Source organism: Glycine soja, chromosome 6, assembly GCF_004193775.1.
Source record: "Glycine soja cultivar W05 chromosome 6, ASM419377v2, whole genome shotgun sequence".
Lineage (NCBI taxonomy): Eukaryota > Viridiplantae > Streptophyta > Magnoliopsida > Fabales > Fabaceae > Glycine > Glycine soja.
The window spans coordinates 6,543,030-6,562,213 of record NC_041007.1 but is presented as its reverse complement, the minus strand read 5'-3'; the positions used below and the strand labels follow the sequence as shown (position 1 = coordinate 6,562,213).

The following is a 19,184-nucleotide window of genomic DNA, read 5'->3' as shown; positions in this document are numbered from 1 at the left end:
ACAATTTGAAGGACTTAACTGTATTATTTAAAAAAAAAATAAGGACCAAATTCAAATAAAAATTGTACGTACGTTAAGAAGCAAAATTGCATGTTGACTATAATTAGGAAAGTAAAGTGTAACTAAACATAGGACTACAGTTACTGTTCCATAGGTGTTAATATTATTCTCTAACTTATATTAGAATTAATTTCACATCGATAATTCATCCATATTAACAAAAACACCTTAGGAATTGCAAGATTTGTCCTTAAACACCTAGTAAGAAATAATGAAAAAAATAATAATTTCTTGAGATTTTTTGTGACATTTTTTAATTTGATATTGATATACTATCAATATAAATATTTTTACAATATAAACTAATTAGATAACACTTTACATATGAATTTTACAATAATTGCCACAGAAGTTGTACCACTTTGAATGAGGTAACAATCTATAATCAGTTTTTTTTAACAATCAAAAACCAGTTTGCAGTATAAAACATATGTGATTACATTATAATTAAATTATACTTTTATATTCATGAATGAAAAAAAAAACATTTTAAAACTAATTAAATATAGCCTACAATATATAATATAACATACATGCATACTAAAATTTGGAAAATCAATTTATTAAAAGGTTCTTCTTTGAAACTTTGACTATTGTGAGGTGAAGTATCTCATTAGAAAAAAATAGAAAATTAAACACATATAAATAAGGAAAAATTCACAAATCATAGTTTTAAGATTTTAAATTAAAATATGATATTAAATTTATTTATGTGATTGGGTTATGTTGCATGGAATGCACAGCATTATATTAACATGGAAAAGAAAAAAAGAAAAACTAAACCAAAGATGGGCGATGCGTCACTTGGGTCCAACCATGCAGATTCGAGAACAACAATAAGAGAGCAGTTGAGAAACATTTATACCTTAATAAATACGCGCCACCCATCGTCGAAACCCTTATTATGGTTGTTTATATCCCAACGGTGAAGGATAATTGTATACTTCCAATTTACCATACTATCTACTATAGTAGTTTACTTTCTTTAATTTTTCCAAGAACCTATTCTTCTTCCATCACCATGTCATGGATCATTTCTATGGCAAGAGAACCCTCCTCAGCCTAATGGACACCGAAAAACCAGAACCGCCACAATCCCCCGTTCACCTTCGCGTCCAAACCCACAGAGAGATAAACGAACAAGACGTTCAGTTTAGTCCTCCAAGACCTTCAACTACTTCCGATGGCATGTTCCCTATGATGATGCCAGATTCACCATGGACACTTTCCCCTCTCCCAACCCCTTCACCTTCTCTTCTTTACCACTGCATTGCTTCTCTCCACCGCCACGAAGGTAACATCTACGCAATCGCAGCTTCTACAAAGGGCTTGGTCTTCACCGGCTCCAACAGCAGTAGAATCCGCGTGTGGAAGCAGCCAGATTGCATGGACAGAGGGTACCTCAAAGCAAGCTCTGGTGAGGTGAGAGCCATTTTGGCTTACAGCAACATGCTTTTCTCAACGCACAAGGATCACAAAATCAGAATATGGACCTTCACCGTTTCAGATAGCTTCAAGTCCAAGAAAGTAGGTACACTCCCTAGAAAAACCTCTATTCTTATGTTCCCTTCGAGAGGGAAAAACACGCCAAAGCACAAAGATTCTGTTTCTTGCATGGCTTATTACCACTCCGAGGGTCTCTTGTACACTGGCTCCCACGACAGAACAGTGAAGGCGTGGCGTGTCTCCGACAGAAAATGCGTTGACTCGTTCGTGGCACACGAGGATAACGTCAACGCCATATTGGTGAACCAAGACGATGGTTGTCTTTTCACCGGTTCCTCTGACGGGTCGGTGAAGATATGGAGAAGGGTTTACACTGAAGACTCGCACACTCTCACCATGACTCTCAAGTTCCAACCTTCACCCGTTAACGCTCTTGCATTGAGTTGCTCGTTCAACCACTGTTTCCTCTATTCAGGTTCCTCGGATGGGATGATAAATTTTTGGGAGAAGGAGAGATTGTGTTATAGGTTTAACCACGGAGGGTTCTTGCAGGGTCACCGTTTTGCGGTTCTTTGTTTAGCAACGGTTGGGAACATGTTATTCAGTGGGTCAGAGGATACCACAATTAGGGTTTGGAGGAGAGAGGAAGGGAGTTGCTACCACGAGTGTTTGACGGTTTTGGATGGGCATAGAGGGCCAGTGAGATGCTTGGCTGCGTGCCTTGAGATGGAAAAGGTTGTAATGGGGTTCTTGGTGTATAGTGCTAGTTTGGACCAGACATTTAAGGTATGGAGGATTAAGGTTTTGCCCGATGAAAAGATGTGCATGGACTATAGTCAGTATAGTGACCAGTGTGAAGCTGCCACTAGGGTTAAGATTAGGGACTACGACATGAGCCCGGTTTTGTCTCCTTCCTGGGTCGAGAAGAAGCTTCAAGGTAGCTATTTTCAGTAGGAATATTGTAACTAGTTAATAATCATCATCAAGGTTTTAAACAACATTTCGGGCGCGACTGTGTTTTCGGCCGCAACATCAAGCTTTTTAGAGTGTCTGGACCACAATTGTGATCACGTTAATTATTCGCAATATCAAGGAAGGCAAGGAAACCGTGACCGCGATGGTTTTTTTTAAAAACCTTGATCGTCATTAATTAGTATGTCTTCCCCTACGCTAGTTCAAGGAGTAGAAGGATAACCAGAAGCAAGCATGTCTCATTTTTCTTGTAATATCTTCTAGCTCTTTATTATACTTAGCTATAGGAGTATATACGGAAATTTTTAGCTAGTTCACTGGCTAGCTGCTACTATTTACTTTAAATAGCTTAATAACCTTGTCTTGTAATAAAACAGTAGATTGGTACGCATAGAATGCGTCACTGGTTTAGGATCGATGAATTGAAATTTACTATTAAATAAATAAATAAAATGAATGAGTTAGTATTTTTTTTTCTGGTAATCGCGATGAGTAATGAGTTGATATATGTGTATGTGCAAGGTTTTAAATTACCGTATCTATATATCTGCTATTGCTACCACAACATATATAAAGGTTCTACTGCATTGGTCACATTTTTCTGCAATATTTTCTGATGTCAATAAGCATTGTGATGATAAAATGGCAATTGCAATTGAAAACCATGTGATCATGAACACGTAGAGTAGCATCTGTTTTTTTTCTGTACAAGGATGATTTATGATCAATTACGTATATACCAACGCTCTTCGGTGGTGAAGTAGCTAGCTATTGAGGAATGCAACAAGTAGCTGCAGAGTGCAGACCATTGGCATTAATGGACCACTTCGTGACAGCAATCTTGACTTATGTAACGAACAACGCAAAGACAAGTAAGTTAAGGTGAATGGTGCATGACTGCATGATGACTGTGAGAGAGTACGGGTATACCCAAGGAAGGTGAATAGTGTTAAAGTGATTATGACACATGAGAGAGTACGGTAAAATAATCAGTCGCATTCAGTAAGTACTATTTTATACTTTTATAATATGAATTGGTACTATTTTAGTTTATAGTATATTTCAAATTGTGAAAGTAAATTTGTAATTATAATATAATTATATCAAGAAAAGTTAAATGTTTGTGGGGTTAATTTCCCCACACTATATTATAAGTGGATTTGTCTCTGATAATTATTATAGTTATATATTTATACATTTATTTTCTCTTTCTTTTCATTTTTCACCCAAATTTTCTAGGCAGTGACCTATCTATAAAATATCATAATTGCTTACGTAAACCAACACCATATATGTTCATCAAACTCTTGGGTTGATATTACTTTGTGGATGTTTTGATTAAAATTTGTAAACTTAAATTTTGGTTATATTAAAATTTGTAAATTGTGTTTGTAAAATTCAAGTCTTATTTCTATAAAATTAAGTTAAAAGGCAAAATTTTAATGCATAAATATATATGCTTTTGAGATTAATTAAACATGTTACGAAACTGAATTTATTCACTAAACATATGTTCGAAACCAAAAAATATTTCTTGAACTATTAATCAAATATGCCGTTATTAGTTGAAAGAGCTTCTCATGATATTCTACCGATTCATGAAAATTCTTCACACAAGAGCAGGGATGAATCCATAAATTTTCTGTAGTGAAGGTAAAAAAAAAATTATCAATAATATTTTTACAAAAAGAAAAATATTATAAGATTTTAAAAAATACACAATTTCTTAGAAAAAAAATTAAGCTTCTACAAATTATAATCTCATTGTTATAATTTTTTACATTCATTCAAAAAAAAATTCTGAGGATAATACTTTTTTATGGGAGAAAAATAGATTTTTATTAAATTAATTCAAGTAAAAAAAATAGCTTGTAGAAGCAAATTGCCCCAATTGCTCTTTATATGCATATCGGCCAGTGCACTAGAGGAATAACAATTGACCAAATGAATGTGTTAAGTTTGGTTTGGTGATAGAAAATCATAGTTAGTTTATCGGAAAAACTATTATTTATAATTTTAAAAACTAGTGTATTTGATTTTTTGATATATAAAAAATCATGGTATTTACCAAAAAAACAACTATTTATTAATTTAAAAAATTAATTACAGAAATTTCAACTCGTGGCCAATTAAAACACACAATATGTTAAAGATGAGGTGGAGACAGCAGCACATGCTCTTTTTTCTTTCATGCGTATATTAGAAGTATTGGCAATTTGCTTCAGACTTCTGTGTTTGGTAGTTAGCAATTTGGGTCTTGATAGTTAATGCTTCCTTTTGCTAGTTCATAAAGATGCCCTTGTCGAACCCAATCGGTCCCAAGGAGTTGTTGAAGTTAATAACTTAATACTATTGATATCTTGCTGTTGTATCTAACACTACTAGAAAATAACATTTTTACATTGGTTCTTTTTACCATTTTATATTGGTTATGACGCATCATCATAGCAGGTGATGTTGAAAGTCATACGTCTTACAACGACGATTATTTGATCGATGTAGAATACCTCACGTTTGAAGACGGATGTCTTATAAAACTTGTCGTAGAATAGTGAACATTCTACATCGGTTATTAGCGTCGAATTGTCATAGAAAGTTAATATTTCTAAACCATTTTATATCGATTGTGCCTATAACCGATGTAGAATGTTATACTTTCTACATCGCACGTTGTCAAAATCATAATAGTATCATAAATCATTCTACATCAGTTGTTCTAATAACTGATGTAGAATGACAATTTTTCTACATCATGTGTGTGGGAACCGTAGTAGATATTAAACCATTCTACATAGATTTTGGCTAATAACCAATGTTAAATGGTGTATTTTCTACATTGTTTGTGGCCTCAACCGTCATAGAAGTCTGTACCATTTTACATTGATTTTTGTTAATAACCGATGTTGAATGAAGTACTTTCTATATCGTTTTTGTCATCAATCGATGTAGAATTATTAAATTTTTTTTTGTGCTTTTTGTTCAATAATGACAGTAGTTATATGTGCAAATATAATTATACTTAATTGTCTCATATGAGACTTAATTCAGCAATGAAATTATACTATCTTGATCAAAATTTTGCAATGAAATTAATATACTATAAAAAATTATGTCATACAACTGAAATCATTATGCATAATTATATGGCAGCTTACACCTAAATTTTTTATCGAAATAAAATTATTACAGGTAGTCATATGTATAACACGAGTGTTTGGTTGCTCAAAATCTCCTATCCTAATCCTAGAAAAGCATAATGAAGTTGGTAGAGGCAAAAATTCTTGAGCATCATGTAAAGGGATTGATAACCTAATGGTCCTTGCTGGTCTTCCTGTCTCCTATAACTTATTCCATTATATCTTTTCCCTTGCCACAGTTTCACTACCTACAATGTTCAAATAAAATGAAGATTTACATTTAAAGCCACATATCCACGGGTTTCTTCAACAACTTATGTCCAGATGTTTGGTATTTTGTCAGCATAACCTATACCTATTAAATAAAAACACTAGGAGAAACAACAAGGCTAATCAAATAAAAACATTTTCTCCAACCAAATTTCAGCTATATATTCTCTCCTAAAATCATTCATGGTCTCCACCTAATAGCTTAAGCTTTAAGGAGATAAATCTACTATTGAAATTAAAAGGAATGATTCTATTTTAAAGGGAACTTCAAGAGAAAAGTGCTAAGATCTCTTTATTTGGAGGAATATAACCATTGAGTTTTGCCGCATTGAAAAGTCTGGATGACTCACATCGATCTCTTCATTGTTGCACACAATGAATATATGTATAAAGCTCCATTTTAGAAAGTGTAGATGCAATAGTAGACACAATCACACCGCAATAAAGTTATAAAGAAGTGTAGATGCAATATGTATAGAGCTCCATTTTAGAAAGTGTAGATGCAATATGTATAGAGCTTGATCAAAACTCAGAAAAATTCATGCAACATCCAAAACAATCATCTCTGGTCTGAGATACTAAAGTTATAAAGAAGCCAAAGCTTGTAACACTGACAACTATGGAAAAATTATGCTTCTGGGTTAGGTAAAACTACATGTAAAAGTTAATCAGAAGTCAAGTGTAGAGTCAATGAATTAGTTTCATATAATGCATATAATTACATAAAATTAAAATAAAACATAAATCTTAGCCATTCTCTCAAACTGATGGATTTTTGTTTTGTTCATCACATGGCTCGTAACAAAACTAGATGAAATCATGAAACCAACAAATGAGCTTGACTCATAACCAGAACTTAATGGCAAAAGAATGCAAGAGATGAAGTATGTTGCCAAACAAAGGAGGTAGAAGTAATGATATCCCCAAACCCAAACAAAAATGGAGATTAGTCACCTAACATTCAGATCCCCAATAAACAAAGTGTTTCAAATTCAACCAGGATTACTCGATCATCTGGTTCATATTTTGAAGCTAATAACAAAAACAAGAATAAGAATCCATCAGCAGTAAATTTATTTATAAATAAATTTATCCAAATTTATCCCTACGTACCTAGTTTCTACCCCATTATGTGGAGACCATGGGAGTGCATTCCGCTCTAAATTTGGCAAGGAGTTGGGTTTTCAAAACCTGCCCTTGGAAAGAGATAGTAACATTCTTTTTCAAACTTGGAAGAGAAAATATTGAATTCAACATTCTTATTGGACTCTCTGGTTTTGGATAGTAAACATATACCCCATCTTCTCAGCGTTTCCAATAGTAGAAAGGGACATAAATAACACGATATTGACAAGAGTGAGAGCAAAGTTTCCCATGAGCCTGAATAATCAACGATTATTAGCTCCGCCGCATTTAAGAATTAATTATATTACTTAATGGTTTCAAACTAATTTAATGCATGATTAAATTATTTTAAAACTACAAAATTATAATTTTTCAAAAAGCTTGAAGAACTAAATCTATACGTCTGTTAGTCTGTACATGTATTTTATGATTCAATTACAATATTTGCTGGTAGTAAGAAAATTATACACACTTTTAATGTATAATAATGTTAATATTAACGCATAATATTCATACTAACAAATTTTTTTCAAAAAAAAAAAAAAATTAGTGCTAATAAATTAATTTTGGTTAGACATATAGTATAGTACAAGAATAACAAGCCTAACGTACAACTGTGTGTTTATATCTTGTCGTGTTTAATTAGGTAAACATCAGATCACAAAGTCCATATTGAATAATTAAACATGTTTCTCTGACATATAAAACGACAAAACATATTAAAGAAAATAATTAGGCCCATCCTTGTGTGTATGATGTAGATGAAGCATTTCTTACTTGTGTGTGAAATAATTATAGACAAGTTAATTAGTTGACTACATTTGACTATCAAACAACACCCCCCCTAAATTAACTTGTAGAAAATCTCTTATATTAATTTTTAAAAAAGTTTATTTTAATTTATAATAAGCTAATTTTAACTTATATATAGGTTTATTTCTTTTTTTTTATCTTATAGATACTAATAGAGAAATTTATCCAAACATGATATAAGATTCAATCATTCCTATCTATAAAAGTTTAGATAGAAATATCAATTCTGAACTAAATGGGTGATCCTATCTTAAGAAGAAATTTTAAAAAGAAAGATTATTAACAATGGTTATATATAAATAAACCTTTTCAAACATGCACAACACACAAAAGAAATATTGTTATTTTATTAACTTAAGTAGGAAAATACAGCAAGGCCAATGAAGAAAGTGCAAGTTGCCAATCATATTGTTTAGCTTTCTTCATCACGAGGAAGTGGAACATGAGATCGGTCAATGAAGAAAGTCTCATAGATGAAACCAGCAAGGCCACCACCAATGAGAGGCCCAACCCAGTAAACCCAATGATCAGTCCAGTTGCCAGTAACCAAAGCAGGCCCAAAAGATCTTGCGGGGTTCATAGAAGCAGCGGAGTAAGCCCCACCAGCGAGGATGTTGGCCCCCACTACAAACCCAACCAGTGTGGGCCCAAGCCCAGCAAGTGCTCCCTTCTTGGGATCCACCATGGTCGCATACACAGTGAATAACAAAGAAAACGTCAACACAATCTCCCAAACTACTCCTTGACCATATCCCACACCACTGGCCAGCGTATGAACTGGAGTTGCCTGCAAAACAAATAATACACATTGATACATATGCTAATTTACAACATAAGTGCATGAATTTACTTAAAATGTCCTAAATCATTTCATTAGATGCATTTGATCTGGCAAATTAAAGTAATTCACAATAGAAATTTAGAGGTTAAATTCTCAAATTATTAAGATTGATTTAAGGGACAATATTTCTCACCAGATATTCTTTCATATACAAGAACCTAGAGATGGAAGTCCTGACCAGGAGCTGCTTAAGGGTAAATTTGATTTGAAAAATATTATAGATTTTGTTATTTAAAATAATTAATAAAAATGAGATTTTTACCTGTCCTCCAGAGAGGTAGTAAAGGAGATAAGAAGCAGCTGCAGCTGCTACTAATTGATCAATCCAATAGAGCAGGGAACGAAAGATGGTGATGTGACCACCGGCAAGGAGGCCAAGGGTGACGGCGGGGTTGAGGTGGCCACCAGAAATGTGGGCGGCGGAGATCATTACAGCCACCACAAGTGCATGTGCCACGGCCACAGCAAACAATCCCACTAGTGCATCCCCACCAAGCTTGTCTAATATTAAGGAGACCAAAAGCAAGTTATACTAGGAGTTAAACAAGAGTTTTTGAAAACAAAAAAAAGTGTTAAAGATAGATACCAACGACCATGGAAGAAGCAACGCCAACAAAGACAAAGAGGAAGGTGGCTATGAATTCAACGATGAGGGCCTGAATGCAGTCTGGCTGAGTGGCCTCTCGGGTGCTTCCAAGTGCGATTCTGGCCATGGCTACTCTGCTCAATTACTTGCTTCCCATATCCTGCCAATTTATATGCAAATTAATAATTACCTTTCACAGCTTAGAAATCCAATCGTTGACTAATAGCTTTATTATGCTCTAACAAAAAGGATATTAATAATTTTGTCCAACCTCTCATGTGCCAGTCATCTGAATGCATTGCATGCTTGCTAGTACTGCACATGCTGTCCTCCTCACTTGACTAATATCAATTATTATTATCAAACACAGACTAGTGTTAATATCATAACCTTCTTACACACTTTTTTAAACATATTCTTTAACTATTGAAATTTATAAATTTGTGTAAGTTTCATTATTCTTTATGGGGGACGACTCCCTATGGACAATAAAGTGTTTTTCTAAATATTTAATTAACATAATTGCATGTCCAATTCAAGCCAACTACTTAAGTTATAATAATTTCAAAATATTTCATGCTTTTATTTTTTTAACAGATAAAAAATATATACTATATATATGCTTATTACATTTAGCAATGCATTTACTAGACATTGATTGTTAGAATATCTCTTTCTTTCTCTTTTCTAATAATCACTAAATTTGAAAACATTAAATAGGATTTCTTATTTTAAAAGTGTCTCATGTTTTAGCTTAAAGGTGATTTATATTCAAGTTCAAGATATGCCGTTACATATCGATCTGGCTCAATTATTCTATATAAAAAAAATGAATAAAGTACCTTAAAAAGAAGACGAATAATAAATTTTGTCAAAAAAATATTGATAAAGACTTTGACCACTCTAATGGGTGTATACATCTATTTAAAGTATATAAAAATGTGATGATTTATTTGATAGCTCAAAGATGTATATATTTTATAATAGTATATTTATATTACATTTAAAATATACAATTAATTTAATATATTTCATATTTTACAGTTTACACCATCCCCGCCAGGGGAGAAAAATGGTTTCAGCCTCACTAGTCACCAGTCAGTATAGCCCCTATCTAAACAAATTATTATTATTATTATTATTTTATAATTTCTTTATTTTTAAACTAAATTCATATTAATATTATCAATTCTCAATTCTGACTGTGTGAGGGAGAGAATTAGGGCTAGAACTTAGCCAGAGGGCCATCAACTCTCTGCTTTAGTTCAACATTAAAATAAATAGATAAATAAAAACAAAAACTATTGACTTTAATTTAGTAATTAGTATTTTCACATGCATGATGACGATGGTGCCATGCCACTACTTTCTCTTCTGATCTGTCACTACATGGTCACTGTACCCACCTCAATTTTTTATGGACGAGTTTTTCTTTAAAAGAGAATAATCCTTTCCTAATACTAATTTGTAAGAATTTCTCCGACGCCAGAGCATGACACTAAGGTCAACGGAATTATAGGCAAATTTAATTTCAGATACAGGACCGGTCCTTATAAATTACAGTATTGATCATAATTACTCCATATAAATTAAAAGGTTGAAGTTACATTTGGTGCTAGTAATGATATATGTGGACAAGCAGAGATTCTACTTTTTCCTCTTGGACTTTGAGCCAAAAATAATAAAGAAAAAGCAGCACTGACACATAAACTGCGTACTGCACATTATTGCGATATTACTTTCCCCCCTCCACTTTGAGCCAAAATAATAAAGGAAAAGCAGCAGACACGTAAACTACCTACTACGTACAGCACATTATTGAGATATCATGTACATATTTGGTATTTAAAAAATCTCAATTACGATACATTTTTTTTTTTAACTTTCATGTAAACTAATTAAATAAAATATGGCTAACTTAAAAGCAAAACCTTATAAGTCAATCATCTCGGCGGGCTAAGCTTCTTTTTTACTATATTCTTTTTTTCTAAAAACAAGATCCTATAGCCAAAAATCAAAAATCATAAAACTGACGTATAAATTATTGAAATAAATTTTATTTCTCCCAACAAAAAGGTTCAACCATTATGGCGGGCTAAGCTTCTTCATTACTACAAATTTATTAATTAGAAACTGATTTAGAAACCAAAGTTATTTAGTCACCATATAAATTAATTTAGAGACAATAAACCTACTATTTACTTAGCTAACACTCTTTAAATTGCGGTATAAGAATATTACGGTATTACCATAAATAATTGAAGTGATTGGGATTTGAATACGTGGTGGCTATTGACAAATGACATGTTCATCCAGCTAAACATTAAAATCTTGTAGCTGAAATTTAATTTTAACTCAAAAATTCCGTGTTCAAAAAATGAAGGGTGTTTACACTCTCTTCTCATCCTATAATCCTATATATATATATTCTGGGTTTAAGTTTAAGCACGGGATAATAAGCCAAATCCCATGAAAGTCTGTAAATTGTGTCCCTTACATACCCACACATGCAGCATGAATTTGGATTATTGGATATAGCAATAGCCAATAAGAAAATAGTACACCATATTACAACTCACATAGGAGAGACACGGATGTTGGGTGGAGTGTGAAAGTGTACACTGACTTACTGAGAAAATTAAGGAACAACATTATTTGATTAGCTATGGCATCATCCTTAATGTTACCAGCTGCTTCAATGCTGAGACCATGTACCACTTTATCATCATCATGTGCTTCATCAAGAAGACTTGCTCTCTTTCACCTTGTCTCCACTGGTGGCATTGGTAATCTATGCACCTTTCTTCTCCATTTTACTCAGAAAGCCTGAAATAGCATAATTATAACTTGGTTCTCTGCTTCTCCATTTGGTTATTCAGCTCTCCCACAAGCTCAGTTATTTGGTGCAGAAAAAATAGCCCAACCAGAGAAGAATTTGTTTGACTGGGTCAAAAATGACAACAGAAGGTTTCTCCATGTTGTGTACCGTGTTGGAGACTTGGAGAAGACTATAAAGTATGCTGTACTTTAATTTTGGAAATGATGCTTCATTGATGCTTTAGTATAAATGTGTGTGAAATTCGATTCGGTGATGTTGTATGCAATTTGATGACATTGTTGGGGTGCTGGTTCTACACTGAATGCCTTGGCATGAAGCTATTGAGAAAACGTGATATACCAGAAGACAGATATTCTAATGCTTTTCTTGGATATGGGCCTGAAGAGTCCAATTTTACAGTTGAACTTACTTACAGTGAGTTTCAGACTTGAATGCCACTCCTTTCTGCATAATCGGTATGCGTATGCTTTCAACTTATCACAAAATGCCTTCTCATCATACTTGCTATTTCATGGAGATTGCAGATTATGGAGTGGATAACTATGATATTGGAAGTGGCTTTGGTCATTTTGGTGTTGCAGTTGAAGATTTAAGCCATTTTTTTAAAACATAATAATTCATTATTGTGTACAACTGGAACTACATATATGCAATGCAAAGGACAGAAACTGTTTGATTTTCATTAATGCATTCTGGGTTTTGTTTTACTTCAATATGTATATGCAACTGTTATTTTAAATTTTTAAATACCAAAAAAAACTTGTATTTTTTGGTTGCACTTGTTGAATGACTGTCAAGCATTTATCTTGAATTAATGAAGTCGTTAGTTAAGGTGAGTTGTTAAAATTCTTTTTTTATGGTCACAGAAAAAAATTCCTATATGAAATTAGGAATTTAACAACTAAATGGCAGTTAAGAGCGACTTTTAGCACAAAATCTCCATTTCTTGGTGTTCAGTGTTCATCTATATGCTGTATGATTTTTCTGAGACAATTAAGATTATTATGGTTTTGTACTGCAACTTCGTAGATTTACAAGAGAATATATCTAATAAAGGAAAAAGGAGGGAAGGTTAATTACAAGGGAACCAGGGCCTGTTAAAGATGGCAGTGCAGTAATTGCACTCATTGAAGATCCTGATGGCTATAAGTTTGAACTTTTGGAGAGAAGACCTACATCTGAACCCCTATGCCAAGTGATGCTTCGAGTAGGTGATATTGATCGTGTCATAGCCTTCTATGAAAAGTGAGTAGTTTTTAATGATCCTATCCGCTTATCGTGAAGGTTCCTTCATCACTAGTAGCTTAATGTTTTTCCTTGTGTTTGTTTGATTTCAAAGGCTGCTGGAATGAAACTTCTCCGCAAGAGGGACAACCCTGAGCAGAAGGTAACTTCTACTTGCAGTTATTTATCAGTTGCATGGTTATTTGTGTTCCTAACATAACTGTTTAGATTTATGTTTATAATGTCTACATAAGAAAGCTTACAGTGTGATGTGCTGACTATATAGTTGTGCTTTCCATCTTATTAGCCTACCTAAATCATGAACATGACATAGGTCTGTCCCTGTTGAAATCTGTTTGCTATTTTTGAAGGCTAGGTATTAATGATTTCCGTTCAAGTGATAATCGAGTTTTAGAAATTTAGTACCTGGTGAATATTTTGTGCTAATTCTTTATTTGGATTTTGTGAAATGCTTTTCGTGATAATTCTCTGCTATGCTTTCCTTTCCATGTCCACCTATAGACGTTGCTGATCAATGGTTGTGATTGTTTTCCAGTACACAGTAGCTTTTATGGGCTATGGTCCTGAATACATGAATAGTGTTCTAGAACTGACATATAACTATGGCGTCACTAATTATGACAAAGGAAATGGTTATGCACAGGTAGATTCTATTCTTCTCTATTTTCAAGAGTAATTTTTTTATTTTTGTATGGCCTCCGTGAATGTTTTCTGCATGTCATTGTAAGAATGCAATTCATTTTGTGTTTGAAAAGATTGCCATAGGCACAAATGATGTCTATAAGACTGCAGAAGCAATCAAATTATGTGGAAGGAAGATTATCCGTGAACCTGGGCCCTTGCCAGGTATCAACACCAAGATTGTAGCTTGCCTGGACCCTGATGGTTGGAAATTGGTATTACCTTTTAATCTTTTTGCTTGTATGTGTTTTATCATGTGCTTTAAGACTTTTTTTGTCACTAAAAAATTGTCTTACATCCACTAATGAAGTCACAAGCGTTTAGTTGATGAATTGATGGGTGGAATGTGTAATGCGTAATGAGATAGTGTAATTGTGAGAGGAATGACATGGATAAATTAGTGATTTTTGCACAGCACCAAAATGGACACACCTGAGGAAATTTAGAGTTTGATTTGTGCTTCAAATGTTCTGATATTGTTACCACAATTTTTTCCATACCTGTCTACTTAGAGTTCTCTAATTATTTACCTTGAAAGTTGAAATACTTCTTGTATGGCATAATGCACTAATGAAATCCTTCCTAAAATGTTCAAATTCACATGAGCCTCTATTTGTTTTATAACCTGACTTGACTTGTTTATTACTTCTTGCAGGCATTTGTTGATAATGTTGATTTTCTGAAGGAATTAGAGTGAAAATAACATGGTTCTAGATGACTAGATCCCTTACATCTCCACTGAAATGGTAGTCTCAACAATTTTGTCAGTGAAATCTTACAGTGGTACTGTCAACTCTACTCCTTTATAAAGTAACCCCTCCAATCACTGTGTGAGGGAAAAGGAAAGAAAAAAAAAAAAAGAGGCATATATACAGCAATCCCAATGTCAATCCTTTTTTTTTTATATTGTTACTTTGACACGGCAATTCAACATATACTGGATCCCCTCAAGCCAGAACTGTTTGTCTCCTTTACTTACACATTCAAATTCTATTGTCCTGTCTTTTGTTTTTATTCCAAAATATGCCCTCTTTTCATTGATGTCTTCCTTCTCCCTTCCGGGCCAAACTGGGATATCATTGCAAACTCCGGTGACTATATCTGCCATTTTAGGCCATACCATACCTTAACATTGTTGACAGAGAGTGGCAAGAATAAAATAAATAGATGCTGTGTATGAAACTTTGCTTACATTTCTTCTTTTTCGTGAATGTTCCTGCCATATGCTTGCTTTTCATTTTGATGACAACCTGTTGTCAATTTGTATTAGTCCAAATAACTACGCAATGGAGATAGTAGCACAACCAATAATTATGATTCTCTCTGATCTATAAAGTGATTTTCACAGAGTTAATAGTTGATTGTCTGTCAATGTATATAAAAATAGTTTTACATACATTACATTATTGCCATAAGTCCAGTTCTGAATTCTCATGAGGCTCCCACCATTGTGGAATCTGGGGAGGATCAGTTAAACCAGCCTTACCAATTGAGTTGAGAGAGGCTGTTTGGGCAGCCATCTTTACAAAAAGTATTTCATTAAATAGTATTAAGAAACTTACATATAACATGCAATACAAGTATCTAAATTGATGCCTTGAATCTCAGCTCATACTTTGATGTAGAAAAAAATTACGAGTCTTTATTAGAAAAATATTGACTGATTGATGCCTTTAATTTTACGAATACTATAGTTAACATATGCTTCAATATCAAACAAATGTATAATTGATTGATATGATGAGATTATAGTAAGATGGCCATACCTAGTTTCTATATGCTATTTCAAATTTAATTTTAAAGCTGCTACTGCATTCATTCCAATACATTGACAATGTATCCAAAATTGATTTTTTTTTTTAAATTTAGTCAAATTTTCTTGTCCCTATGCCCTCGTAACTAACTTCAAAATTATTGGAACTCATGCATATGATTTGTTAATGGATATATGAAGTGTCTTCTAGCAATTACCTGCAAATTTGAATTTATATTGAAAGACACTTGCTTCCAGTGAAGATCTCCTGGTATTAACAATTAAAATAGCATGGTTACTGACGTTAGGAATGCAAATTGCTTTAAACATTTAGCATTTTTCTTTTACTCTTTTCCATTTCTATGAAGCCATTATTGCAAACATGTTAGTAAAAACATACCTTTTCTTGTACGTTTGAAAAGTTCTCCACCTCTAAAGACGTAGTCCAGTGCTGTCAAGATGTTTGCTTCTTTGCTTTCATTACACTTTTCCTCAGCTAGAGGAATTGCAGTAGCTCCAGGCCCCTTCTGCAGCCTTGCCTTTAGAGTAGCCGCTCCTCGCAAGGCTGCCAACCAAGCATTTAGTTCATTATATTTCGTGTTAGTATTAGACGATATCTATGTGAAATGAACTCAGATTACATGTTTTAGCCCAGCTTTTCTTACCATTATGTTGCTCATTAAGTATATTTATTGTTCTTTACATTTGTTTTTAATTTGGGCATACGTTGATTTATGGATCAAGATGAATTGGTAAAAACTGCAGATTGAGCAATCCACCTGAAGATTAAAATTAATTTGGTGTATGCCTTTTACTCGAATCCTTTCATCCTACTTATATCAACTACCAAGTGAAGCTGTTTATAGTTCAGTTTGGTCAAAGATTGAGAAATAAACTTTAAATTCTGATACCTGTGGCTGCTCCAGCTGTTAAAGTCATAATATCTCCATTAGTTTTTGCATTAATCGCAGAGTTGACTACTGTTAAGATTTGGTCATGCTCAGCCCCCATATCTTCTGCAATCTCGATGCAGTGAGAGGCTACTAAAGCCGCTGCAGATGCAATTGCAGCAGAAGCCAGGGGAGGGTTCTTTTGGTTTGCGTAAGGCATTTCAGGCGATGCCATTGAAGCTGCAACTGATGCAATAGCGGCAGCAACACCAGCCACAGATACTGCAGCGTGTAAATGAGCATTATGGGTCCTAATTTCGTGCTTTTTCCTCTCCTTTTGATCTTTCAACCACCTACCCATTGTCCTCCCTCTTAGCAAGCTCCTGTAAAGCTGGGGAGCAATAATTTGCACCAATAACAAAATAAATGAAACAAATAAGTAGTAACAGATTGAGTTGGTATTTGAGTATAATGATGAAGATAATCATGAGGTTGATTGCAAGATACCCCATTTCTGAGCAAATTTTGACTGGAAAGGAATTCTGGATTGAGTGCTTGATGGAGTAAAAGTAAATCCTGTACATGACAGATTACTGTGTTATTAATTTATACACACTAAAGATTCACTCACTGTGTAAAACAAGGTTTGGTAGTTGTGGCCTGTGAATGTTTGTAATTCATGGTTCACAGCTATTAGCAAGAGGAAAATAAATCTACTGCACTTGATGATTGACTTGCCTGAATTTCCCAAGGATTAGTAGATGATTTTTTTGTGAAAAGTAAATTTCATTTAGCCCACAACAAAAAGAAGTTTGTCATGAAAGCAAGCTAAGGCCAAATGATAGGCTTCAAATTCTTAATTGAAACTGAAAAATGGGCCAAATTGTTTCTTGCGCATTATGATCATATTTATCACTATTATAAGTTAACACGTAGCAGTAACGTACCTTCTTTTCATTACTGTCTTTTGGCGAAAATGGAGGGAAACACCCGTTAGATAACTGCACAAAAATCTTTCATCAGAAGTTCAGAACCAATGTTAACTTATAAAAGCGACAGACACACACTGCAGTATTAGATGTTTCTTTATATTGAAGAATCCTAGGACCAGAACAAAAGGGATCTAGGTTATGGAAAAATTCTTTCCCCTGAAATTCCCTTTTTGGAAGGCTTTGAATCTCCTCCTTTTTTCTTTTTCCCCCGTGCAGGTGTGTGTGTGTGGCATAGAAATAGAATATCTTTTAAGAGAACTAACATAGCTTTTGCATGATTGTCGGTTTACATGTTGCATTGCCAAGTAAGAAAAAAGTAGCTAAAAGAAGTGCTAATGGCCTAATATAAATAACTCTTAAATTAAACACAGCCAATGTTCTTACATCTTTTGAAGCGGTGGAACACTTGGTATCAAATTGGTGGCCTGAAGGGCATGAAAGTGGCATCTCTATACCAGTGGAGATCGAATTGTTGGTGCTATGCAGTGCTTTGGAGAGTTCCATGGCTGAAAGACTCCATGATCTAGCAAGGAACTCCATAGATTCAGTTGGAGTATCAGGAGGGGGACAGGATGATGCAGGCCAATCTGCAGGAGCATTCTCTTCTATGTTCTCCAACTGATGAACTAAGCATATAGAGTTAGAGGCGCTCGGGCTCACTGAAATTGAAAACGAGTTAGGTGCTTTCATCAGAATGAAACTTAATCATAAGAACTACAAGAAGCATGAAGTCTTCTTGGTCATATTCTGTCAAAGTTTCTATATATTCATATGATAACTTTTAGTGTCTGAAGAAGACAATTCAATTGTTGTCTTGAAATGAAAAGAAGTTTTACCAACCAAAGAATGTTACCACTCACTTGTAAAGATTTACTAGGTGGCAATCACTCAAGAAGAAGGAGGGTGAAAAATCAAATTGAAGAAGCGAGGGCAAGATGCTGAGAAGACTAATGAGCAACAGTGATATATAACAAGAAAACTTGACGTTGTTTCTAAGTTTTTTTATTAAGGAAAATGAAAACAATGTAAAAGATTCTTAGTGCTAAGCAAAAGGACCCAATTTAAAGGCCACTCATTCTTGTCTCCAACTTAAGCTATTGCTTTTGATTTTCCATCTCTCAGTGGTTCATGCACAAAGAGTTGATTAAGGACCTTTTTTATGGCAGCGGAGTTCATCATTACTAGGATTCGGCTTTGTCACCACTATAACTTTCTAAAGTAGAGTTTTGGGACCCATATGTACGTTGTTTCTTTATTTTGATAGCTTGATAAGCCTCAGTTTAGCATTGCAAATTGGATCCAGGTACATGTTTTATCCTATACAGGTATGTGCTATTTTCATTGTTTCCCTTGACCATGGAGACAATGTCATTCTTTTGGTTACAGTGTTCTCTCGTGGCTCTTATGTCTTGTTAATTAAAGTAAACGACAAAGGGTGTTTTTCTTTCCTTCTTTACTATATCTTTTCTTTAATTCTTTAGTTGATTACTAAGATAAATACAGTTTTTTTAGATTACTACAATTTGTCATTCTA

The 19,184-nt window shown here is 33.9% G+C and overlaps 4 protein-coding genes across 5 annotated transcripts; 2 read left to right on the top strand and 2 right to left on the bottom strand.

Moving 5' to 3' along the window:
- The first annotated feature begins 1,008 nt into the window (after positions 1–1,008).
- LOC114414206 lies at positions 1,009–15,197 on the top strand. Its single transcript, XM_028378518.1, has 10 exons — positions 1,009–2,456; positions 8,196–8,521; positions 11,941–12,036; positions 12,130–12,272; positions 12,407–12,503; positions 12,614–12,669; positions 13,429–13,476; positions 13,870–13,977; positions 14,090–14,230; positions 14,671–15,197. The coding sequence occupies exons 1-10, from the start codon at positions 1,087–1,089 to the stop codon at positions 14,710–14,712; spliced, it is 2,427 nt and encodes an 808-aa protein (XP_028234319.1). The 5' UTR covers positions 1,009–1,086; the 3' UTR covers positions 14,713–15,197.
- LOC114415142 (aquaporin TIP4-1-like) lies at positions 8,144–9,428 on the bottom strand. The gene is made up of 3 exons (XM_028379705.1): positions 9,251–9,428; positions 8,927–9,165; positions 8,144–8,610 (listed from the first exon to the last, which is right to left on the bottom strand). The coding sequence occupies exons 1-3, from the start codon at positions 9,375–9,377 to the stop codon at positions 8,236–8,238; spliced, it is 741 nt and encodes a 246-aa protein (XP_028235506.1). The 5' UTR covers positions 9,378–9,428; the 3' UTR covers positions 8,144–8,235.
- On the top strand, positions 11,642–13,329 carry LOC114415143 (probable lactoylglutathione lyase, chloroplastic). The gene is made up of 2 exons (XM_028379706.1): positions 11,642–12,036; positions 12,130–13,329. Exons 1-2 carry the CDS (start codon positions 11,916–11,918, stop codon positions 12,279–12,281), a joined length of 273 nt encoding a protein of 90 aa, XP_028235507.1. The 5' UTR covers positions 11,642–11,915; the 3' UTR covers positions 12,282–13,329.
- LOC114415141 (VAN3-binding protein-like) lies at positions 14,750–18,670 on the bottom strand. 2 transcript variants are annotated; one of them, XM_028379703.1, is made up of 9 exons: positions 18,511–18,670; positions 18,035–18,309; positions 17,606–17,659; positions 17,166–17,234; positions 16,680–17,049; positions 16,169–16,333; positions 15,987–16,036; positions 15,208–15,265; positions 14,750–15,116 (listed from the first exon to the last, which is right to left on the bottom strand). In XM_028379703.1, coding segments are annotated over exons 1-9 (1,242 nt in total). In that variant the 5' UTR covers positions 18,512–18,670; the 3' UTR covers positions 14,750–14,916. The 2 variants fall into 2 exon arrangements, with proteins under 2 accessions (XP_028235504.1, XP_028235503.1); XM_028379702.1 differs by lacking the exon at positions 18,511–18,670 and having other exon boundaries at positions 18,035–18,465.
- Between the last annotated feature and the right edge of the window lie 514 nt (positions 18,671–19,184).

What these genes read in the sequence shown, in the direction of transcription:
- LOC114414206 (XM_028378518.1), top strand. Translation starts at nt 1,087, where the DNA reads ATGGATCATTTCTATGGCAAGAGAACCCTCCTCAGCCTAATGGACACC. An exon ending in CCACCATGGTCGCATACACA is followed by an intron (nt 8,522 to 11,940) that starts GTGAATAACAAA and finishes TAATGTTACCAG; the next exon opens with CTGCTTCAATGCTGAGACCA. An exon ending in ACCCTGATGGTTGGAAATTG is followed by an intron (nt 14,231 to 14,670) that starts GTATTACCTTTT and finishes TACTTCTTGCAG; the next exon opens with GCATTTGTTGATAATGTTGA.
- LOC114415142 (XM_028379705.1), bottom strand. Translation starts at nt 9,377, where the DNA reads ATGGCCAGAATCGCACTTGGAAGCACCCGAGAGGCCACTCAGCCAGAC. An exon ending in TGCTTCTTCCATGGTCGTTG is followed by an intron (nt 9,166 to 9,250) that starts GTATCTATCTTT and finishes CCTTAATATTAG; the next exon opens with ACAAGCTTGGTGGGGATGCA. An exon ending in ACTACCTCTCTGGAGGACAG is followed by an intron (nt 8,611 to 8,926) that starts GTAAAAATCTCA and finishes TTTGTTTTGCAG; the next exon opens with GCAACTCCAGTTCATACGCT.
- LOC114415143 (XM_028379706.1), top strand. Translation starts at nt 11,916, where the DNA reads ATGGCATCATCCTTAATGTTACCAGCTGCTTCAATGCTGAGACCATGT. An exon ending in TGTCTCCACTGGTGGCATTG is followed by an intron (nt 12,037 to 12,129) that starts GTAATCTATGCA and finishes TTGGTTATTCAG; the next exon opens with CTCTCCCACAAGCTCAGTTA.
- LOC114415141 (XM_028379702.1), bottom strand. Translation starts at nt 18,340, where the DNA reads ATGAAAGCACCTAACTCGTTTTCAATTTCAGTGAGCCCGAGCGCCTCT. An exon ending in TTTCAAACGTACAAGAAAAG is followed by an intron (nt 16,037 to 16,168) that starts GTATGTTTTTAC and finishes TGTTAATACCAG; the next exon opens with GAGATCTTCACTGGAAGCAA. An exon ending in ATATAAATTCAAATTTGCAG is followed by an intron (nt 15,266 to 15,986) that starts GTAATTGCTAGA and finishes AATTGACAACAG; the next exon opens with GTTGTCATCAAAATGAAAAG.